Source organism: Thermobia domestica, chromosome 10, assembly GCF_964235325.1.
Source record: "Thermobia domestica chromosome 10, izTheDome1.hap1.1, whole genome shotgun sequence".
Lineage (NCBI taxonomy): Eukaryota > Metazoa > Arthropoda > Insecta > Zygentoma > Lepismatidae > Thermobia > Thermobia domestica.
Genome location: NC_137463.1, coordinates 244,044,681 through 244,070,444, shown reverse-complemented (window position 1 = coordinate 244,070,444; position 25,764 = coordinate 244,044,681). Strand labels below are relative to the sequence as shown.

The following is a 25,764-nucleotide window of genomic DNA, read 5'->3' as shown; positions in this document are numbered from 1 at the left end:
GTAGTGTTGTGCACGTTATGCTTTCCGTGTGTATATTAGACATTTGCTATGTTTTTCGTGTGTATATTAGACATTTGCTATGTTTTTTCGTGTGTACATTAGACATTTGCTATGTTTTTTCGTGTGTATATTAGGCATTTGCTATGTTTTTCGTGTGTATATTAGACATTTGCTAACTTGGATAGTTTGATTTCATATTTTACTAGAAATGTAAGTTTATAGGTGATAAACAAATGTAATATTAAAAAAAATAGTTGCTAGTTCTTTTGGTTGGTAGCTCACAGTAGGATTAAAAAACGTGGTACGGTAGCTCAGGAGCCTCAAAAGTTTGGCGATTGCTGATCTAGTTCAAGCAGATCATTAACTTCAGATGTATCACATTGGTTCATGGAAATCTGCTAGGGAGATTTTATACCATCCAGAAAATCCAATTCCTTGAAATTCAGATTACCAATAATGTTCTTTATTATTGGTAATTTCATTAATCTATAATGCCCAAGTAATTTCGTGTAACATTATATTTCTTTTATATTGCTTTTAAACTTAATTCGCCTCCGTCCTAAAAAGAAATCCATTGAGGGTAAGCATATTACTAATAAAATGTAAGTTATTATAAAAGTAAGGCTGGTCGAGAAAATATTATATGTGATGATTTGTAAGTTTACTAATCCTTTTAAAACGATTTCATATTCTGTTCCCTTATTCTTATTTTATTAATATTTCGCTTGATTTAATATCTTGCATGGTTCATAAAATTCTTACGTAAAAATATAACAATCATGTAGTTGATGGTTGCTGTTTCTTCGTTCTACTTGTGAATTCAGCAGTTTCTTTTTTAGTGGTGTTAAAAAATAACCTTCTGACCGAAACTACCTATTTCATCTCCTTGTATTAAATTTTATTTTTAAAAATGCAAATGTATTTTTGTATTATTATAAAAAGTTTAGTACCAATAACTCACATTTTCTTACCTTCGATGTCGGAAAGATTATTATCATAGGAAAAGAATATTAAAAGCGGCCACATTACGGCGAAATTAAAATACCGCTAATGTTTACAGTAATTATGTGATATCTTCAAATAGATAAAAGGTAATCGAAAAGTGGAACAACAGCTCGCTAGACGACATTATTTTACAAGTAATACTGTTATCATGACTCATTTATCTGATTTCGATTTCCAGCCATTTAGAAAATCAGCATTTATTTTTCGCGTTTCTAAATGGCTGCAAACGGAAAAGCACTAGGTGACTCGTGATAACGGTACCTCATGCAAAATAATATTGTCTAGCGCGCTTTTGTTCCACATTTTTTATCTATTTGAAGATATCACATAATTACTGTAAAATTAGCGGTATTTTAATTTCACAATGATTAGGCCTCTTTCCCATCTACAGATCTTATTTTTATTGTTAGTGTTATTGCAGAAGATGGATTAGTTTGGTTGATGATTCCACGTAAACGTCATCTTGCCAAATTGTTTGGTATTTATTGGGAAGTGTGGGAATTGAAGTGTCAGGCCGGGGCAAAATTTTACGGTGAATCATGTGGGAAACTGAAATTCTTCAGAAAGAATGTTAAAACATCTTTATATATATATATATATATATATATATATATATATATATATATATATATATATATATATATATATATATATATATATATATATATAATGTGTTATGTAGTACTTTATTGTTAATAATGTATTGCCGGGGAACTAAATTCTTTTTGAACCTCTATGAAGAAACTATAAACATGTCATGGATCTAAGAAAGAAAAAAAGAAACTTGTAAATCTATGAACAGTTGCCGAATGATGCTGCGCGAGTCTTTTTTTTTTTTTCCTGTAGTTTCGTATCTATGAAATCGCACGTTTGTCGTGACTAACATATTAATGCTTCTATGCGATCTTTCACCTCCTTTTTCCCTCTTTCTCCCTCTCCCTCTCTCTCTTTTTTTCTCTTATACTTTGGCCATCCTCTCTCTGCTTCATGATCTGTTCGCAAGTTAACTTCTTTTTTTTTTCTTTCCTTTGTATTATTTGAGCTCTTCAACTCTTGTTTTTTTCACTGCCAAGAGTGCTTGGCATGTGGATAAGATCGCAATTCTACATCGAGGGATTTTTTTCTTTCAACATAAAGGGAAATTTGGGGAGGGAATTTATTTTTAAAACGTTTAGCACAATTATTGGAAAATTTTAAAAATAAGTTTTAATGTATTTCTTCATTGTCATCAGTGTAACATTTTTCGTAATATAAGAATATGATTGAAAAAATTATTTATTTTTTTTTAGTGTGTTTTATTAACTTGTTGTTGGAGGCATGGTGGCTCAGTGGTAGAGCGTGGATAGGTGCATAGGATCCCTAGTTCGATCCCCGATCAAGTAAGCTTGTGATGAACAACATCGTAACCGTGGATTTTCTCGTAGTACTCTTGTTTTCTCCCACATGTTCATTCCACCAATTCTTCCATTATCATTCACTTGCCTTAATCATCCATCTTCCTTAGCCTAAAGGGCATAATCGTGGAACAGTTGACTGAAAGGTTTCATTTTATCTTTATTTTATCCTATTATCCAATATTTCAACAGCTAATGATCCTGACGTCTTCGTCTGGCTGATTTCTTTCTTTCTTTCTTTCTTTCTTTCTTTTTTTTTTAAAAAAAAAAACAACAACAGGAATTGCTTCTTGTGATCACATATATTAATATTCTTAGCCTGGAAAGTCGTAGAATTTCTCGGTTTTATTCTGAATCTGTAGAATTTAAGACCTGATTTAATGAATACACTCATAAGGATACCAACATGGATGATTGATTGTTTATTTCTTGAAGTTCAGCACCTCTTTTCAGCACCAATCTTGGACCTACAGTGTAAGGTGGAGTCCAAACCACTGTAATGTGTTCAAATCTTGTAATGCTCTTATACCAGGGTTCGATCCTGGGAGGAAGTGCATTAAAGGCGCACACTCTAGCCCAGCGTTTCCCAACCTTCTTCAACTTGCGGCGCACTATGGGTGTAACTTGAATTCTCGCGGCACACTCATAGATATTATTATTTGTAAATATAAAGTACCGTGGTATTTTTTCTGATTAATGATCTTCTCACAGAGAAGAAAGCTCGATCACTGGTTTTCCCCCTTGGTTAATCATTATGCTTACTTTTCATTCTAATTTAAAAATAGAAAACAATTCAATGAAATATTGGACTCTGGTTTTAAAAACTACGCTTTCTTTTTCAAAAACTGTATCCAACCTCTCACTAAGAAGATAGACCACTAAATAACGAACGGAAAAACAAATCTCTTTTACTTTTAAAACACAAATGTATGTAATTTGTATGCATGTTTGCTTTGTCGAAAGTATTGAATGATATTTTAAAATTTCAAATTACGAAATAGTCTGCAACAATAAAGGAGCAACAATAGTCAATGATAACGAATACTTTTTTCAACATTAAAATTGTACACAAGAGTAACACGGTATGAAACTTAAAATTGTAGGTTCATAGTAGAGGTTCATAGTAATGTGAAATACAAACATACATTTTCCCTTATGTGTTGCAATTTGATTTTTATAGAATTAATAATTTTGTTTCGATTTCTCCGCGGCACACCAGCGGCCCATTCACGGCACACCGGCTGAAAAACGCTGCTCTAGCCTCTAGACTAGCTGGAAAGACTTCCTTGAAGACTGGATATAATGTTCTCATGTTTACATATTTATCATTTTACTCATTAGATCAGCTCTTAAATTCGATAGATTCAGGACAAAATCTAAAAATCTTAGTGTAAAAGAAACCATCAGCTCAGACGAAGACTTCAGAACCATTTGAGGTTGAAATATTGGATAATAGAAAAACTGTCAGTGTAACGTCCCACATATATGCCCTTTAGGCTAAGGGAGACAATGATGAAATTAAGTGAGTGATAATGGAAGAATTGGTAAAATGAGATTGTGGGAGGAAACGGAAGTACCCTAAGAAAACCCACGGGCACAATGTCGTCTACTATAGACTTACTTGGTCGGGGATCGAACTAAAGACCCCACGGACAAGTAGTAAGCGCTCTGCCACTAAGCCATCGAGCCCCTTATTGGATAATAGAATAATAAAACCCACTAAAAAGGTAAAATAAAAGATTATTTGTATATTACACTACAAGTGCGTACAATCAAAATCAAATCATTTTAATATCTGTAATAGTTACGTTTCTAAGTAACGATAATAACTTTTTATTTGTTGTGCTAGGAATCAATGGAGAAGTAAGTGTAATGTAAACTGTTTCGGTACAGGGATAGCGTTCTGTCTGGAAGGATAACTCCTGTTCAATATGAGAGACAGAGCCTGCGCTTCGATCTCACTGTCTATATTTCTGTGATTATCGGTCTATTATGTTTGTTGCTTTTTAACTGAAGGGACTTTTCAACTGCATACTGGGTCAACACCGAGAATTTTGCGCGTACGTCCGGGCGTTGAACATGATGGGTCCATGTGAACCAAAGTCGTTCTCACCAAAGACTTAGTTTACACAGGAACACTGTGCTCCTAGACCATATGCTAATAATAAAATTTATTTTATGCAAATCTAACAAAGAAATACACTAAAATAATAAGAGAGAATTCTTAATTTTACGATAGTCGCTTCTGGCTCGAGATTTCCAAAGTTCAGTTCATGCAATTTAATAATAATAATAATAATAATAATAATAATAATAATAATAATAATAATAATAATAATAATAACGTACAGAGTATTCATGGAACATTGATATGCAGAAAAAGAACAATTACAGTTTATTTACGGCTTCGGAGATCACCTGTTTTGTTACAGATAACTTTTTTTTTTTCCATCACATACGTTATCTCAGAAATGTTTCGATAAGTCAAGTATGATTAGTGTTTTCGTGTTGATTACATTTTCTCCTTGCAAAATATTTTGTCGTAGAATCACTTTAACATCAAATATTGTAAAATCAATTATTCCAATGTATTGACAGGTGGATTCCCGCCCCCCCTGAATCCACAATCAGAGGCATCGTCAACGTTATAATGTAGCTTAATAGCTACGTTGACGATTCAATTAACATAAAAATGTGGTAATTTCCAACAGATAACTGTTTTTTCTTTTTCTCACTATGCCTCCAACTCTACTTTTGAAGGAATGATAGGATGTCTGTTGATTCTCTGTACACACGAATTGAGCTCCTTCGTGGCTAAGTGGTTAGCGTACGCGCCTTTGGCGTGGGAGACCCGGGTTCGATTCCCGGCGGGAGCTCATGTGGTTCGGATTCCACGTTAATCAGTAGGTCCGCGTCTCATATAGCCTCGCTGCTGAAAGGGACGCTAAACTAAAATCAACACAACAACAACACAACTCTGTACACACGAATGACGAGTCGTATGTGGCTTGAAAGCTAAATGTCTGTTGCGCTTTTTTGTATATTTGTGTTCTAATAATTCTGTAAATAAGTTTTTAATGTGATGTTTCATACGTGCACACTGTTGTTCCTTTTCCTCATATACTGTATCATGTGGAAAAATTAGGGAAACGTATATAGACTTACGTTTTTTTTTTTTGAGACATTATATCATTTGAAAAAAATTATAAAGTAATGCCTCTTGAGTCATATTTTACCTGGAGAAACTCGGAAAAATACATTAACTCACGTATTTTGGATTATTCTGAAAAAAATGTAACAAATGTATAAACTCATTCGTTTGGGTCATATTGTCACCTAGAAGAAAAAAGGAAAAGTAAATTCATTTATTTTGGCTCAACGTCCCATAATGTTGGATACATTTCTCTTAATGTAGTCCTGAAAATTTGTTTACCTTCTACCAGTGGCGTTTTTACAATTTTGTTTCGGGGAACTTTGCTAACTTTCGGGGGAGGGCTTTGCCTGAAAATGTGAAAATTCTGCAAGATATTTCATATTCTTTACTATAGTAAGTAAGATTTTTTGGGGGGAGGCTTAAGTCCGGAACCCCCCTAAATACGCCACTGCCTTCTTTTATTATATTATTACAACATCTACGTAAATTATTTTGAAGGGGCCACGGTGGCTCAGTGGTAGAGTGACTATCTCTGGTGTGTTGTTTCCATGGTTCAATCCCCGGCAAAGTAAGTTTGTGGTGGAAAACATCGTGTCCATGTATTTTCTCCGGGTACTCCCTTTCCTCCCACTTTATCATTCCACCAAGTTTTCCGATATCATTCACGTACCTTTATCATCTGCCTCCCTTAGCCTAAAGGGCATAATCGTGCGACATTAAAAATTTCATTTCATTTCGTGAATAAATGCGTAGGCGTGTGCACGTGGGGGTAAGTGGGGGCGCTCGCCCCACCTAATGTTTTGGCATTGCGTTTTTTTTTTCGATTTTTAAAATAATTTTCTCAGCTAATAAGGATCATACGTATTTCACTAAAACGGACCCTGAAAGACGTCTGTAATCGTCGCCATACAAAGTAACAGTTTGAACTTTGCAATACTCGACCAAAATTTCCCGATTTAATTATATTTCAATCTTTCTTCTGTGTGTTTCCTCCCAGTAGTATATTATCACACACAAACACACACACCTAACACACTATTTGCAGACGCCGACTTTAAAACGGGGGAGGGAGAAGCTTTTCTGTTCCCTCTTTCCAATCTAAAAGCATAGGAGCAAATGCAAATAAAAATTAAATTATAAAGAAAGTAATGATTACAAGGTAGTTGCATATCTTCAGGAGTACCGCTATTGATCCCCCATCCCCCGCCGTAATCCAAAGGTCTGCGCACGCCTGTGAATAAATGTTATCTACTTGTAATGACGTTTTAGTTTATTGATCAATTTTAAATGATAATTTTGCTCTGCGAAATCTACTACATTTTCAGAGCAATTATTGCTAACAGTATTAAACGTTTAGTAAATCACTTTCATTGTTGATCAGTGGCGTATTTAGGGAGGGGGCTTCCGGGCTTAACCCCCCCCCCGAAATCTTACTTAGTATAGTATAGTAAATGAAATATCTTGCAGAATTTTCACATTGCCAGGCAAAGCCCTCCCTCCCCCCGAAAGTTAGCAAAGCCCCTCCCGAAACAAAATCTTAAATACGCCACTGTTGTTGACCGTTAACTTAATTGCTCTGTAAGCAATTCATTGAAACCAGAGTGCGTCCACTGATTAGCACTTTTTTCTGTGGTATCGAATGACCGATTTTCTTTGATTCTAGAATTTTTTTTCCAGAATTTTTCTCTTTATCATTGTTATCTCTCCACTAAACTTGAAACATTTTGAAAAGAGTAAAATTTTTTAGGCAAGGAAGCCGGGAAAAGAAAAGAAAGAAAAAAAAACACATTTTTAGCGTTTTTTCTGAGCACGTGCATCTCTAATACTAACCATCTTGATATTTCAATGAAGACATTACTTAAGTTTCGTTTTCTTTTTTCATTTCTTTCTCTTTCTTTTTTCTTTCTTTCTTTTCTTGTAGTGCTTTTCAATTCGGTCCCCATTTATTCATGTTTTGCAAAAATTATTAAGAAATCAGATTTTTAAAAAAATCTCCGTGTAATCAATATTTAACAATGATTTAATATGTCTTTGTTCAAAAGTGCCAAACAGTTCTAATAAGGCATTAATCCAGTTTTCCTCAGCACCTTAGAAATTCATTCCTACTGCAAAGTTTTCCTTAAGCACCCGAGGAAGACAAAAGATCTTGTCGAAATATTTTTTATTAAAATCAAGATATTTCTAAAGTCGTTGTTAAGCTTAATACCGATGAATATGTTAATTTATATCATTAAGTAATTTCCGTGCTTAATTACGTAATATTTAGAATATGCTACTTAGTGAAAATAATTGTGTTGCCAATATCTAATCCATTGTAAAAGAGTACATCTTCATAAGCTTAGATGACGAACTAACAATAACAAATATTGTCTCAAAACCTTGATCAGTATACTGTGTGTAGTTGAACGTCAATCAAACGGTTTCAGTACGTGCTATCACCTTTGTCGATTGCTTCTAAAATCTTCTAATCTCTAAACACTCTGCCTTTCTGTGGAAACTTTCTGACAGAAAAAATAACAACCTCACTTCTCAAAACTAAAACCTACTAGGTTTCTTAAAGAAAGTACGAAGATGCTTAGTTCATTTCAGTTTTTAGAAGTGAGGTTGTTACTTTCTGTAATCAGAAAATTTCCACAGAAAGGCAGAATGTCTATAAATTTAGAAGCTTTTTTTTTAGAAGTAATCGAGAAAGATGACAGCACATACTGAAACCGTTTGATTGAAGTTCAACTATTTCGTGACGTAAGGTAAGACTGTTCGTATTCCAATTATTCATTATGTATACTAATGCATTAATAATAAATTACCATGTAATACCTTATTTTTTTAAGACTAGAATGTTACACAGAGAAGTTCTTTAATTTCTGGATCATCTAGAACAAACTGAAGAAGTGGAAATCAAACGGATACAGAGCCTTAGGTATAATCGGCTAGAATGATGAAAGAAGATATTATACACTGGACGAAGGGATTTTTCTTCTTTATTTACGAGGGAATTTTTTAAAGTATCATCATTGCGCGGGAGGAGAAAGATACTGAGGGAAGGAGGTATAAAGAATCGCCCACGAGGTCTAGCCAAGGAGGCAGGTCGAGAAGAAAAGGAATTGCCCACGAACACCAAAATGAGTTCGTCGCCCGACAAAGTACAGTATTGAGTACAAACGTTTTTGTCTTCCATACGTTATCCCATCCACCATGTTCACTGCTCTTCTTCATCATATATATATATAACCAGTTATTTTTTTTTTTTTTTTTGTAAGATCTTCAACAGCATGGCAACAATGCAAAAAAATAAAATAAAAAAGATATATCTTTTTGTGGTGATTGGTCGAGCACCCAATCTACGGTACACGTTCTTGCAATTATGGTTTGGTTAGAAAAGAATGCTAAGGAACAGAACTGGTTAAAAACAAAAAAAGTGCCGGATATTGTCATGTGCGCACCCAGCGTGAAGAATGAGAGACTTAAGAAATCTATATTTGTTATATATATACACACACACAACTTGAGATAAATGGTGTATACAGGATGTTTCAAAAGTTAATGTGTAAAGTATTATGATTGACTTCCACAATTAAGTACTTTATTTTATCATAATGATTAGTCAGTCTATTTTATTTGTTCAGAAAGAATTCTGTGTTACCATTAGATAATGGATGTTTAACAAAATGGCTATTTTACACGTACAGATCACAGATGACGAGAAGAACCCTAAAACAGGGGAAGCAGGAAAAGGTCAACAACACGGTCTAGTCCATTTTCTGTCTTTGAGGTGTGTACTATACTTAAATGTCGTCTGCTACTCCTGGTAGTTATCTGTGTGCTATTCCGTGGTGTTATTTGAAACCCCCGTGCGAAAAGTGGTCGAGCCCATACCTACGTCACACTACTTCTATACGTGGGTTTCAAATACTACACACTACACTACTTCTGCTAGGGTTCTTCTCGTCATCTGTGAGTTGTACATAAATTAATAAAAATAAAGAAGTTGAAAGCAGATACACACACATCATTAAGAAATATGAAATCTTTGAGTTTTACGTCCCACAGTTATGCCGGTTAGGATAAAGGAGACGGTGATGATGAGAAATGAATGAAATTGTAGAATGAATAAAATAGGAGGAAACAGGAGAATCCCGAGGAAACCAACACACATGGTCTTTGTCCACAGCAAAGTTCACTTGGCGCGAGCTGGGATAGAACCAGGGACCCCGTGCACTAGAGGTGAACGCTCTACCACTGAGCCATCGCGGCCCCATAAATCATTAAGAATTAAAGGCTCTGACAAGATCTTCATATTGTCTGTTTATGACCTTTTTGAGTGTAAACGCCCTTTTCTTTCTCCATTTTGTTATATTTTTAAACTTAAAATGCAATAGAAAAATGTAAACCTGTCACAGTAACTGGACGTTCACTTTTAGCGTTGTAAAAAGATTGGAGAAATCATGTCATATGATCATATATAATGAGTTGTGTTTTTTGTTTTGTATAGAGGAATTTCGGTTTATGTTCTTTCAGTTTACTTATTTATTGTAGCAGTTTTCCTCTTTCTTATTGTATTTTAATGTTTTTTCTGGTGTATTAAAAATCATGTTTAAGTATCTTCTTAAAGGTGCCTTACAAACACGTGTTGTAATCACCATTTTACACACATTAAAACACAGAAATTAGGTTTTCATATAAAATTTGGTTGTTAACTGCGTAAAAGTAATTAATCGTGAGACAATTAGTGGAATAAACATATAATGTTTTTTTGTCTTTCTGTATCTTTGCAGTGAGTGGTCTCACGGCGGAGGAACACAACAGCAGCTGTCTGTGGTGACGACGGTGTGGGGAGTGACCACGTCCACTCAGTCAGGACCTCATAACAACTTCACAGGGTCCGCTGCACCAGGAGGTGGTGGCTACCAACAGGGACCTCCATCCAAAGCACCTTTCCCAGGCCCCTACCGACAGGGTCCACCAAGGTGAGGACTTTTTTTTTTTAGTTTGCAATTTATGCGCTCCATAATCCGATAAAAAAAAATGTGCAATTCGTGAAGCGTTTCGGCACCTTAACAGTGCCTTCTTCAGATTATCCTTTCTAACTTCTATAACTTCTTTGCCTTATGTTTCATTATGAAATTCTTTCGCTCTTTCTTTTCTTTGCCTTTTTTCTTTCTTTTCTGCTCGCCGGTCATCTGTAGATATCCAATTCTGGGGACCAATAAAAACATACAGTTCGTCACTGTAAGAGTCAGGCTGTTCTTTCTTCCAAGTACCTAGATCCTGTCTTTTGTATTCCATTAGAAGATCCTTTCGTTTATTAATTTCTTCGCTTTGTTCCCTTTTCTCATCTGCTTGCCTGTTCATGTGCATCCAATTTGCCTTTTTCTGTATTCCAATAAAACATGCAATCCGTGAAGCATTTCGGCACCGTAACAGTACCTTCTTCAGACTATCCTTTCTTCTAAGTGTCATTTCCCGCATAATCCTTTCGCAATTTTTTTTTTATTATTTTTTTCCTTTCTCTTTTGCTTGTCTGCTCATCTGCACATAGCCTTTTTCCTGTGGTGTCTTCATTTCCACACGTGTGCTTCTGGTTTCGCCTTTTTTTCCCATTCGGTATAGAGGGCGACAGTGTGTTTAAGATGAAAAAGGGTAAAAGGAGGCAGTCTCGGACTGACTAGGGCCAGAGGACCGGAATCCCGGCCGAGTCCCCACCCTCAACTTCACGTTTTTAAATATAAATTTTTAATTCTTATGTAAGTATTTACAGCATAACAAAAAGAACCAAGAAATTCGGGCCTATATCAGATGCACGTCACTGAGTATTCGCACAGATATCAGAAAGATAACTGTAGATATCTTACTACGTCCAGAAGGCACCCAATACCTTACAGACTCCTTCCCGAAGGTTACTACTACAATGTGCAACAGAAATAGCATTTAGAAAACATGGCACATCAGTCATTTTTCGCTCAATTATGTTGATCAATCATTATAGTCTGAATTTACAAAAGAGCAAACAGAATGCAGCTTCTTTTCTACATTACAGTATTTGAATTTATGTTAACAGTAGGGCTAGTTTGCATATTGCATATGTAAATACATACTTAAGGATTTTTAGTGCAGAATGAATATTTCGGTTATTATGTTGCTACTACAAGTAAACGCTAAATTTGTCCTACTAAAATAGTTATCGTCTGTCTGTTACTCGAAAGTAGTAGAAATTAAATGACTTTGTGAGAGAAACAATGAACTATCGTGTTAGTTCTTTGTTGACTGACCTAATTAACAACTATTCACTCTGTAGTTTGTATTCCATTTAAAAAAAAAAGGAACATTTTAGCGTTCCGGCAAACGTTTTTGGGACACTAAGACAGAACTCTCAGAAAGGGACGATCGCGTATTTTACGGGATGTATACGACTCCTACCATAGGACCCCTAAACTGCTCTTTCAGCCGGGCCCCCAGGGGTCCTAGTCTGACACTGAAAGGAGGCAAGAAGAAACAAAAATAATATAGAAGGTCATGTGAAAAATGTGAAGTGATGTACTAAACGGAATGAGAGAATGCAAGAGATAATGAAAATATTGTATTTGCCAATGTATAAGGCACATTCCATTTTCTGTATTAGTTCTAATGAAAAAATACTTTTACAATATATTAGATATATTTTTTAAAATACAAAGTGATATTTCAGCAAGAAATATGTGTTGAGTTACCAATGCTTAACTAAATAGAATCGCACGTGAGTCTGGGAACGTCTATAGCACATGCGCGTTCAGAGAAAAGCATATACGCTGAAACGGTAAATATAGAGCGATTGTATTCAAACTGCATTTACTGAGTCGCTGAACTGAGCGTAACTAGAACGCTAATGCTACTGTACAACGTAAGAAAACAACCAAGACATCAAACAACACAGAAGAATAGGGGAACTTAATTGAAATTGAAACATTCAAAATCTGTGTACCGGTGTGCAAAATGCACCCCATCTTTTGGGAATGACAAAAATACTAAAACAAGAAAGTTGAACGCTGGTTAGAAAATGGAAAGAATTGAAACAAATAACGATGAAGAGGAATGAAGAATTCAGCATAAATACAGAGTCCGCAAGAAAAATGTATACACGCTTTGTCATCCTGTATTAGGATACTGACATTGACAATTGTCTTGAAATTTAAGTATGTTGTAGTTTGGTTTTTCGCCCAACAGATGTCGGCATTGTCAATTATTTTCAGTTAAAATTATATTGTAGTACGGTTTTTCGCTCAACAGATGTCGGTACTGTCACCACGGTTAGTGAGATTAGAAAATGACAGGTGCACACTTGACGTTCGATCAGCGTAAATACGTTTTGAAGTGTTTTATCAGGTTTAGGAATGTCATCGAAGTGCAACGTCAGTGGAGAGGAGTGGTGAACCACCAACCCGCCTAACAATCAAACACATTGTTGACAAGTTTGAGGCGCATAGAACGATTTGCGATATTCACAAAGGAAGATCGGAAAGAACGCCTACATCAACAAATCCTGCTTCGTTGGCTCTCGTGTTGAAAAAGTTTGAAACGAACGCAACGCTTACTTGAAGGTTTGTAACACATGTTTGAACAATAATTAAATGTAATTAAGACATATGATATATAGTTTTTTTTTTTTCTTAAACAGTGTATACATTTTTCTGGTGGACTCTGTAGAGAATGGAAAGAATTCTGAATAGAACGGAGGAGAAATGAGGAATGGAGAAAAAGACGAAACCAAGAAGGAAGCAAGTAAGGAGAAGTGTTGACGAGGCCATCTGCAGAAAACATACATGCAGATGAGCAGAGGAGAAAGGAAAAGTGTCGGAAAGAAGGGAAATATCTAGTGGAATATAAGGGGCCATCCCTATAGTTTCAGAAGAAAGATGTTATTATGGTGTCGAAACGTTACACATTGAAACTGCATGCCGTTATTATGCAGAGAATTATAACAACAAACCATTAAAATCATATTACTGCACTCATGAAGGTGTATAGACCGAAAACTGACCTGATTTTGTTCCTGACGCCTGGAATTTTTCCTGTTTTAGATTTGTGATTCATGTCTGTATGGACACTCAGCAACCTCTAAAAATCAATGAGAAATTGACCTCAACGTCAGTAAAAGTTCATTTCAGTAAGACTTTTGTTTTAAAAGAAAAGAATATTTCAAGACTGTTCTAACGTTATTTTTATGTAGAGTTATAAAGAAAATGAAAATATATTAGTGTGTTAACAGCACTATTCGTTAGTCAAAAATATAGAATTGTTAAAGAAAAATAACTTTTTGTCTTTGATTAAAGACAATACACTTAATATTTTTAAGTTTTAGGTTTTGCTGTTTCCAGACAATGCAAGACACTTCGTCTGTCCTGTTGATACAAGATCTTCTTTTGTAAGTCGCGGCTACATCGACCTTTTCCGCAGATATCGATTTACAGACTTATATAGCCTAGCTTTTTTGCTCGTAGCACACAGACACAGAATGAGAAGAAGAGGTGGGGGAGTTACTTGTTACACGTGGTATGGTTGAAGCAGCGCCACAAACCTTTAGCTTTAGTAGGAACTGTTGCCTTTATCAAAGTAATAAAAAAGGAAGCCAACATGAAATAAAAATTAAGATCATGGAGTGTAAAAAGAGAAATAAAATCACCCTTAATTACAGATTTATTTGGTTATATACACAAACCGTGGAGTTATATAGCCTTGTAGTAGAAGATAATCTAAATCAACTAACCTTGTACGGCACTTTTTATACCCAATAATTATGAACGTATTTAATATCTTTTAATTGTTCAGGTGCTTGACTAATACGATAAGGCCTCAACAACGTTTTCATTGGTGATGTGTCTAGGAATCTTTTTCAGTGTGACAAAGCAAAATTTGTTTCATTTTTTTCTTTCTTCGTATACACCGTTTCGGTTCCTTCCTGATTCATCTTCATATCCTAACGGATTATTCTCCCTTGCACTTTTATTTTTATTTGGTCAGACTCCTAGTATCTGTCTTGACTTTTTCTGTTGTGTCATCAGTACTAATCTCTACTGACTGCTTCTTTGACTGAATCGTAAATTTTCGCTAGGATTATACTTTGAAAAGAGCTATATATCGTTTCCTTTTTCTTTCTACGTCTAATTTTTGTATCTATGTAATAATGCCTTTAAAATTTATGGTTGTCTTTGCACTTTTTTTTTTTTTTTTTTGTTTTAGACATTCTGTATATCTTTTAATTTATTATCTTAATATAAGTTAAATCAGAAACATTAAAAGATCTTGGTGTTGTTTCAGATCCTCTTGTTTACTTGACACATCAACCAAATTGCAATGAAGGTTTTAAGACCCCGTGATACGTCAATGGAATATTGAAAGATTTCAAATCGGTTCGTACTTTGAAAATACTATACTTTGTACATGGGTCATTCAGTATATGAGTTTCGTAAGATGTTAAAAAGAAAAAGGTTTTTTTTGCGATGAATTGGTAAATTATACATACATGTGTAGATGGGTCCTTCTTCATTTCTTCCACGTAATCCCTATTGAGATTTAAGCATTTGTCTCACTGTTGTACTAATTTGTTCAAACCCTTTACAAAAAATCAGGGCTTTGACTACGATATTCAGCACTCCTCACATTCGCTTCACTTCATCACCAATTGACAGGAGACCAAGTCGTTTATGTCAAACCTGAACTCTTCTTCAGGGAAATCCAATTCGACAGAAGTGACCTGGTTTCTTTTTGACGATAACGACCACCCCCAACTAAGCATGGAAACAAAACAAAGAATTGATGAATTAAGGTAGAAACGGCTGTCCCACTCTCCATACTGTCTCAATTTAACGCCGAGTTTCTTCCATCTTTTTGCGGTGTTAACCCTGCAACCCTCGCGCGGGGTAAATATGACCCCAGAGGGATATTTTTGTTTGGCTCTCCTAGACAGTTGGCAATTCTGACCCGGCCACCCTACTAGCTGTCTGTTGTATTGTCTACTTCAAGGCCAACAATTAGTTAGTTGTTTACTGCATCTCCTTCGGTCAGTGCAACAGGTGATGTGCGTCCGGGTGGGGTCACTGTGATCCTACGCGAGGGTTGTTGATAGTAGGAAGTCTGCATTGCAAGGTGAACGTTTCAAAACAGATGAAAAAGCAAAGCGGAATGTGAGGAGGGTGCTAAATAGCCAGAGCCCTGATTTTTTGCAAAGGGTTCGGACAAATTGATGCAACTGTGAAACAAATACCTGAATCTCAATGGGGATTATGTGAAGAGGTGAGGAAGGACCCTCGTACACATGTATGCATAGTTTACAAATGTATCTCAAAAAATAAATATTTTACAGCTTCGGGAAACTTATATATTGAACGACCCACGTATGTGGCAGGGATTAGGACAAAGTTGGAATATATCTTAACTGTATAGAATCCGAACACACAAAAAAGAACTTGGCAATTTAAACAAGTTCAATATAATATTTTTGAGATTTATCACATAAAAACAAATATATTTGTATACATGGTTTCAAACCTTATTCCAGTCTGATAGCTGACCCTTTTCATATTTCCATAATGAAAAACTCGCAAAACAGTATTTATTAACAAGCTGTTAAACAACAAACTTTATAGCCAGAAACTTCTTAATGAAATTAAAATTAACGTCCCGTCAACTATGACGAGAAATATTATTTTCGGTAAGAGAGCAGAGCCAGTTATTTTCCATATTCCCTAACATGGAGAATTTCAACTTCGACCAACGGCATTGTAAAATAATTCGAATTTGACATCTTGTACACCTGAAGACTAGGTATTTGGCGCACGTACGTGAACGCATTTCGGCATCGGTGCGTACAATTACCCCAGTGTTGCAGCGTGTATTCAGATCACCGCGGAGAGATGACAACTCTGTTTGGATATGGAGGGCGGTCATGGTGAACTGCTGTGATTTCGTTAATTTACGGTTTCTTCTTTGATATTATAAACATTCCATTAAAATTGAAGTACTTTTTTTCCAGAAATGCTTAGGGACTTCTCGGGCACCCTGTATATGTTTAAGAATAAGTACATTTCTTGATTTTTCCTTGTTAATATGTAATAAACAATAAATAATTATATATATATATATATATATATATATATATATATATATATATATATATATATATATATATATATATATATATATATATATATATATATATATATATATATATTGCAATTTAATGTTTTCTTTTTTAATTTTCCTTCGTAGTGGTTATGGTGGACCCGGCCCGCAGACAGGGATGAATACACCGAACCACGCGGTAACGCAAGAAGGGGGCCAGTACCCGCCTCCGTCTGCCCTGAGTGCGGCAGCGATGGTTGCAGCGGCGACGGCTACAGCAACCGCCACTGCCAGCGTTGTTGCTTTGCAAGAAAGGCAAGAGTTTGGACAGGTATGTTTATTTATCTCAATTACAGCCATTATATTTGTATATACTTGCTATAAGAGCAACATTATACGTCAATTTACTGTAAAAGCTTTTTATTTTATTTTATTTATTTATTATTTTTTTTACTATTTAGTTTACTAAAAGCATATAAACTCTAACAACAAAAAGTTTTAATTTTCTCCTTACTAGAGTCAATAAAAATTGTCGAGCACTTACAAGAAGTAAAAAATAAATAAATAAATAAATAAATAAATAAATAAAAATAAAGATACAAGTAAAATTGAACAAGATTTGTGGATGATTTTCTAAGATATTGTACACAAGCATTGAAATACTGAATGGGGTTTCCATATAAAAAGATATATGTCAGTCAGGTTTATTGCGTTTGTGTTTTTTGTGTGTACATATTTCTTCGTGAATTAAAACCGGTTAAAATATAAACTTAGAAAATCAAATGTTTCTCATTTAACTGGATGGCTCGCCCGCATTGCGGACCTTCCTGGCTCGAACTTTATGCCACTATGCCACCGGGTATATGTTTTCGTAGGTTGAGCTAGATTATCTTAATTCTTTTGGGTCTTTCACAGTGTCCCAAACATATTAACTAAATATTAATGATTAGATTAGTTTAAGTATGATTATCTCTGAAATTTAAAAATGACTATATCTAAAATTTAAGTATGATTATTTTTTATATTTTAAGTATGATTTTCTTTGAAACTTAAATGTGTTTTTCTTAAATATCAAGTATGCATTTCTCTTAAATTTAAATGATTTTCCCCTGAAATTTAACTGATTTTTTCTTTAATTTCAATATCTCTGAAATGTTTGATTCCGCTTTTTGTTAACCCATTAATGTTTGATCGATATCTTAAGGTTTATTTTGGCATATGTCACAAGGCTTGTAACTTAGAATTGAGAGCCTGGCATACTAAAAATAATACGAAATTTACCAATTTTCTTTTGCTTCCTTTTCGTAAGTGAAAGAAGATAATGAAATGCAACTTACCACAATCATAGACAATATTATTCTACAACAGAAAATATGAACCTGAAGAATTTTCAGTGTTACCATCCCTAGAAATTACAGTGTTGCCAGAATAACATTACCCCCAAAATCTAAGTTAAGGCAGCGACTAGAGGAACGATTTCAACTGCATTTGATTACGTGTCATATTGTGTTGGAATCTTGTGAACTACTTTTTAAATAATAGTTCTTTTAGTTTGTAACAAACAAAATAGTTTTAACATACAGTTATTAAAATTAAATAATAATGTTATTTAAAAAAATAGTTCCCAGGATACCGAAACAACATGATACGTAATCAAGTGCTTTTGAATTCGTTCCTCTGGTCGCTGCCTTAACTTAAATTTGGGGAAAATGTTATTCTAGCAAAACGGCAATTTCTATAGATGGCAACACGAAGAACTCTTCAGGTTCATATTTTCTGCTGTAGAATAACATATCTAGGATTGTAGTCAGTTGCATTTCATTATCTCCTTTTACTTATGGAAAAACAAGCAAAAGGAAAATGGTAAATTTTGTATTATTTTTGTATGTTAGGCTCTTAAAGCTAATTTCTACCCTTCTTTACATACATGCTTTAGCTAACTTTTGTGAATAGAATCAGTTCCCAGTTGTCGTGATAAAAAATCTGAAACACCCTGTATGTGAAAAGAAATGTTGAAAAAAAAAATTCGGAACTGTAATGTTCGGCTTTTGTCTGTTATTCGTGTAATTATGTTAAGATTATTAATAATCTGGTACCGTATTATTATTATTATTATTATTATGTGTAATTTTATATTTAAATGAATGACTCCACACATTTTATTTCTCAAAAGGCTGTGACAATTTGTTTCGTAGAGAGAGCTCGAAAAATGATGCAGTTCATGTGGCAGTGTTTTAAAATGCCACCAAACACAGTAAAAGATATTTCATAACAACATTTCGTGACTACTATGATGAATGGTTTGTGTGGAACTGTGAACATTATCGGTCACTTGCAGGTTGATATTAATGTAATTCATTATCAAAACAGACTAATTTTTCATTTAAGAGTAATTTTACTGAGTTAGGAGATCGTTTTATGAGGTATTTACATGATGTAGTTAACTTTATATTCAGCATTCATTTTTTTTTTTTTTTTTAACTTAAGAGTAGCAGCCTATGTAATGGAGTGTGTTCAAAACAAATACAGATTATTTGCTATTATAACAATCAAGCTTGTGTTTTGTAACTGAAATTCATCCCCTTTATCTGTTAAAAGGATATACAGTAATATCTAAGTGAATATATATATTTTTTTTAGTAATATAATTGAATCAGTGAGTAGAAAAAGAAGAACATTCCAAAAATAAAGGATAACATTCCACGATAACAATTTCTCCATAACTAAATATCCAATCCCATTACGTTTTTGGAATTTTGGGAAATGAATTTTGGGAGACATACGCTACAAATCTCTCATACAGATATTTTTACGTAAGCAATGGTATTTCCAGTAAGCATTTTTACTTTTCGTTTTTCAAAAGTAACGTGTTGGGGAATGTTCTCCTTTTTTCTACTCACTGATTTAATTATAAGTGTAAGTCCACTGATTCACTCATTACCAGATTTCTGAAACTATTGGCTGTACAATTTTTAAACTTTATATAAATGTCTTTGTATCCTGTATATTATACGACGTTTTTCAAAATATACCCCGAAAAGGTGAAAAGTTTTTTTTTTTATTCGTTGTCTACATTTCCGAACTATTTGGTGAAGAACCTTGAAGTTGTGTGCAGTAAAACCTGTCGTTAGCGGAATCGAACGGGACTCGCAAAAAATTCCGTAAAAGATACATTTGCGGTTAACGAAAGTAGATCTTTAAAAAAAAAAAAAAAAAAAAAAAAAACTGTACTACCATCGTCAATTAACAGTATTTATTTCTATTACGTATTAATACACGCAAAACTTACAATGAACAGAAAAAATATTGTATACGCGTTAACTTAATTTTTCCAAAAGTCAAGAAGGGTTTTATGTACACATAGCTGCTTGTCTGTTCAACTTTACACGAAGACTTTAGCCTGAGCAACCAGACTAAGCATATCAGGGTCATTCCGAAGTAAGGCAAATGTTGCAGTTCCTTTACATTTTTGACAAAATCTTGATAAGTCTTTAGCCTACACTCTCCTTCCAATTCAATGCCTTATTTCTCTTCTTCCTTCTCCTCCTCTTCTCCTTTCACGCTCATGATCTTAACGAAAAATCTTGAAACATATACAACGTTATTGTATAGGAATATTTGCTGCAATCGTATAGGTATAATTAATGTTTTTGATGGAAATATTTAATATTGTTTTAGAGTAATGTTTGTGTGAAAAACAAATTAAAACTTATAATTTGAATTTGTTACAGATGCAGGGGGTCCAACATGGCATGCAGCCCCAGCAATATGGGAACCAATATGGTGCCTCTCCAGGGCAACGCGCGCATGGACCAATGACAGGGATGGGCATGAGTAGTCCTGCTGGAAGCATGAATTCCATGAACACTATGGGAAACATGAATATGAACACCATGAATATGAATGGCATGAGTCCTATGGGGAATATGAACAGTATGGGGAATATGGGGAATGTGAATAATATGATGATGAGTCAGAATGCAATGGGAGGCATGAACAATATGATGGGGAATATTGCTAATATGGGGAGCATGGGACCAGGAAATATGTCGATTAATAAAATTGGCATGCAGGTAAATGTAATTGTTGTCTTTAGTTCTATTGTTGCTATCTTCCTTGTATCTTAAGCCATTAATTGCATACGAAAACTCTAAGGGTAAAGCTGATTTTTACTATTATTACCAACGAATGTAAACGGTCAATAGTTTTTGTAGAAAATAGTTAACCCTCGCACTACTTAGGTATTTTTTGTAACGCATACTACCAGGGGAGGGGGTCATTTTTTACCCATTTGTTAAGAGTAAATATATCAGACCAAAGAAACAAATTAGAAACTCTTAACAAAATCTACACTGACCGAAGTGAACAGTACAAGGGGAAAACAGTAATAGCTATTTACTATACTGTCATCTAGGAGTGACACTTCTAAATGTCAGTCACATCTTCTTCCATGAGTTGTGTGGGGGGAGGGGGTTGTTTGTTCTCACCAACTTAAATAGCAAATTTATGAGACACACTAATTTGAATCACAGCTTTAGCTATACATGTTGAGCAATAGAGTAATTACAAAAAATACACTGTGGTGGGCACAAAGTACCCCACCATTGGTAGTGCAAGGGTTAATTTAATTTGTAGACAGGAACTATCAATATTGATCCAGGATAGAATTAACTGTAGCTTAAAAGATCAATCGAAACATTTGTAGAATTAGGAATTATCTCAATATTTGTATCAAAGGAAACACAAAGTATCACAAGAAAAAATTGTATCAAGAAAAAAAATGTCGTAAAATACAATTCAGAATTTTCTATTAAACTTATTGTCATTTAATAAGTTGGTTATTGTGTACATAATTAAAAAAAGCATTTGGCGTAACAACTCAGTTTTGTGGGCTTAAGCCTGCTCCAGCGCCATCTGCTAGCGACTGGCTGAACTATGTACAGCCTAACGGCGAGCACGTGGTCAGCGCGCTGCAACACCCTGTCCCTAACACGCGTATCAGAAGCTTTCAAAGCCTATAGTGCTGCCAAAATGTCTTGAGCAATGGCAAAAATGTGAACTAAAGCTCTCACCCGCTACACATCCACGCGTTGAGCCAGTAAGGGTTCAGCTGTTACTAAGCCAGAGAGCCTTAGCGAAAGGGAGTGGATTTTTTTCAGCCGATAGCAGCACTTGGAATGGAAGACTAGGTGTCAAGTCAATGCGGTATATCTATGGTGGCCGTCAAGTATTGTTTTATACGTGACTCCCCAGTTTGCCTCACAACGCTCAGTGGACGCCCAAAATTGGATAGCATTGGTCGGGAATCGGCCCCGGGACCACTCGGACGTGAGTCGAACGCTCTAATCATTTAGATTGAGGTGTCCCCTGTGTACATAATTCCTTATTGGAAATAAATATAATATGGTAGAAAAAGAAAAATAGCATTTGATTTGAAAAAAAAAAATGTATTTTTGCTGTAATAATTCGAATAAGTGGAAAAAATTATTTAGCTAACATGGTCCAAAGTTTTAACAATGTTTGTTGTAACCAATTTCTTATTTTCAAAATGTATATTTTACACTCAAAAAGTAAAGAAAGAAAAGTAGGTGTTGAAGTTTTAAGCATCACCTCAACTAAATTAAAGACTGCATAGCCATGTGAACTGGGTTAATCCCAAATCGTGTGATGCTAATTATAGGCAAAAGAAGCTAATTCTCCCCTCTACGCACACAAGGCCGACTGCCATGGCATTATTTACCTCTCTCACCCCTTTCTCCAGAAAGAACAACTCTTAAAAGCCACGATTTTAAGTATGCTACCCCATTATGAACAACAAAGGGGAGGGAAAGAGTACTCGCAGTCAGAAAGGCTTAAACACCACAAATACAATCTCGTTGTGTCTGTTTTTATCTTTAAATAATAATTTATTATTATTATGTTATTGAAAGATGGCAGTTCTTTTTATCGAATTCAATATCGAGCTTCAGTCTCAATATATCAGTTTGCAATTCTGTTGCAACTAGCTCTTTTATCTTTATTTCTTGATTTTCCTTCTATATCTGTTAAAAAAATAAAAAGAAAAAAAAATGTTTCTACTTTCAATGATAAGGAATTTGCTTGTGACAAAGACAAGACTAGTTTTAGTATCAAAACTGTGATAACTAACTAAATGGAACAGGTGTTCACAACTGTTCGAGAACTGAGTTCTTGTATTTGACAACAATCAAGCCATTCATGCTGGGATTTGTTTGACCATTTGCGTTAGTACTGTCCATCTAACCTTAAACTAATGTGACCTAAACATGATTTATGAATGTAGTATTCAAATAGAAGGTCAGCTTAGTAAATTATATTTATTTTAAATAATACAGTTATGACAGACTTTGCCGCCTCGTGCAAATGCACGTGTTGTACATGTGGTAGAGCCGGTCCTGCCCCCACGCACATTTCTTTATGTTGTCGTAGGTAATTATTGAAATACAAAGTAAGTAAGCAGAAGTAACATAAAGCAGGTTCTTTAAGTGCGAAAATCATTAGTTGTTGGTTCAATTGTTTATTTTTTTAAAGTTTCGTCCAATTAAGGAATAAATTGTATTTTAATTTAAAATTAAAGATTTTTTTGTAAGGAAAGGCAAAAAAGTAAACACTTTATGATTTACAGGTGATCACTTATAAATAACGATAATTTTGAAATATTTAATTATTGAGGGGATTCTTTTGTTCTATTCCGCTCCATTTCCGTTGTTACTCTTTGCAGGGACCAGGACCTCAGGTGCCGGGAAACTTGTATCAGCGGCGCCTTACTCCGTACCCTAATCCTGCCATGCATATGGCGCAAAAGAGGCAGCAACAGCCGTACCCTTCTCCGGGCCCTGGGCCTACAATGCAGTCAGGATTCTCTCCAGCTGCGGGGCCACAGGTAACTATAACCTTTTCTTTTTTCAGGTTTTTTTTTTTTTTTCGGTACTGCGAAAATGATTCCATGTGTTCGGTTTTGAGATTTTCGTCTTGTGTCAGAATATAAAATTCCGTTTATAAATGAATAATAAGAAAATACGATATTCCTTGTACAGCATACTACCAACGCTGAAACTTATCAAGTAGTCATATGTTGTTAATTATATGTAAATGTTGTAGCCTTGTACTATTAAATTATACGCACATTTTGTTACAAGCTTTCAGAGCAATTCGGTTGCTATTATATTAGTTGAACATTTTTGGTAAAGGCTTGTCTCTTATTATGTGATTGTACACTTTAAAAATATATCAAAAACAGTTTCTGAAAGCTATTTGCATTGAAAGCTATTACAATGTCGCACTTTTCCTTTTCAGTATTGCAAAAATTGAATCTATTTCAAATGGTACTCTTCTAGTGTTCTTCATGATATACTGCTTCGTAAAATAGCCATATGTTTTTCGATTCTTCTTATTGTGAACTAGCTCCTCTTGTCTCGTCTACTTTAAAATTTTAATTCCTGAATAATCCTTGCACTTTCAAGGGTTTAGTTCTACCCTAAAGCCTTGACAAACAGGATAAAAATAAGAATAAGAGAAATAAAATCTTCTTTTTCCTCCTCTTCTTCTTCTTCTTCTTCTTCTTCTTCTTCTTCTTCTTCTTCTTCTTCTTTATATTTCTTTTATACCCGTTAGGGTGTTGGGTCCTCTGTCCATCGTCTGTATTTTACTCTGTCTGCAGCTAATTTTTTAATTTCTTGTAGTGTCTTCCCCTTCTTATTTTCTGTCTGCTCGATATTGTTTATCCACATTTTTCTTGGTCGTCCCCTCGTTCTTTGGCCTTCTGTTCTGGCTTCTAAGATTCTTCTGGGTATTCTGCTTGCTTTAATTCTAATTACATGTCCCATCCACTTCAGTTGTTTCTTTTCGATGTCACTATTCATGAATGTTTGTTCCAATTCTTCTTTAATTTGTGTATTTCTAATTTTATCGCTCTTTGTCTTTCCCGTAACCCGTCTTAAGAGGCCTAAACACTGCGAAATTAAAGTACAGCTAATTTTTCATTAATTATGTGATATCTTCAAATAGATGAGAGATATCGAAATGTGGAACAAGAGCGCGCTAGACAATATTATTTTACATGAGGTACCGTTATCACGAGACACCTAGTAGCTTTCCGTTTGCAGCCATATAGAAACGCCAAAATAAATGCTGATTTTTCTAAATGGCTAGAAATCGAAAGCAGATAAGTGAGTCGTGATAACGGTAACATATGTAAAATATTGTCTAGCGAGCTCTTGTTCCACTTTTCGATTATCTTTTATCTATTTGAAGATATCAGATAATTACTGTAAAATTAGCGATATTTTAATTTCGCCATGATGGGGCCTCTTAAGTATTTCATTCCTGCTGTCTGTACTTTTTATTTGCGTCTGTCTGCCATCAAGCTTTCTGCTCCATATTCTATAATTGACTTTTATATTGTCTTATAAATCTTCAGTTTTGTTTTTCTTCCTACTTCCCTTTTATTGATGACAGTTGGGTATAACTTGTAATATGCATTTGTTACTTTATTTATTCTGTTCAGTATCTCTTGATCTATATTCCCTTCTTTGTATGTGATTGTTCCCAAGTATTCATAGCTTTCCAATCATTCCAGTTCTTTAACCTCTGCATCTTCTCTGCTCTTGTTTATCTGTATCAGTTTACTTTTCTTATGGTTTATCTTCATTTCATTTCTTTGTTGTGCTAATAAAAGCATTATGGTAATAAACAGAAACAAATTAACTGGAGAAAAGTAGTGCAGAAACAACTTATCATATGAACTATAGCAATATGAAAGACGAAGTATTTCGGCAGCACTACTCTTCCGTGGTGAGATCATTCTTTTTTATTTCATTGATGCTTTTGTTTATTTTACTCTTAATTTTATCTCTGTGAACAAGGTTTCAAGGGAGAGCTAAAATTTTGAAAGTGCAAGGAATATTTATGAATTAAAGTTTAAAGTGAAATGGTTGATAATATTCGTCAGGTTATCCGCACATTACCTGTAGTTCTTCTTAACTTACGATGAACCCATACTTGTTCGGTCAGCAGTCTCTCAATCTGTAGACACAGCTTTCCACTCTTTCCTATCATGAGCCAGATGTTCATTTCCCTGTACTTTTTCTTCCCTATTTC

General features: G+C 34.6%; 1 protein-coding gene across 6 annotated transcripts in view; it reads left to right on the top strand.

The window, feature by feature from the left end:
* tna (Zinc finger MIZ domain-containing protein tonalli) overlaps positions 1-25,764 on the top strand; it is a 489,296-nt gene that overhangs the window by 421,238 nt on the left and 42,294 nt on the right. For all 6 annotated transcript variants that reach the window (XM_081729439.1, XM_081729442.1, XM_081729441.1 and 3 more), the window contains 4 exons: positions 10,329-10,520; positions 16,795-16,978; positions 20,379-20,720; positions 23,387-23,548. In XM_081729439.1, the coding sequence (XP_081585565.1) occupies positions 10,329-10,520; positions 16,795-16,978; positions 20,379-20,720; positions 23,387-23,548 (880 nt within the window). The remainder of the gene's footprint in view (positions 1-10,328; positions 10,521-16,794; positions 16,979-20,378; positions 20,721-23,386; positions 23,549-25,764) is intronic.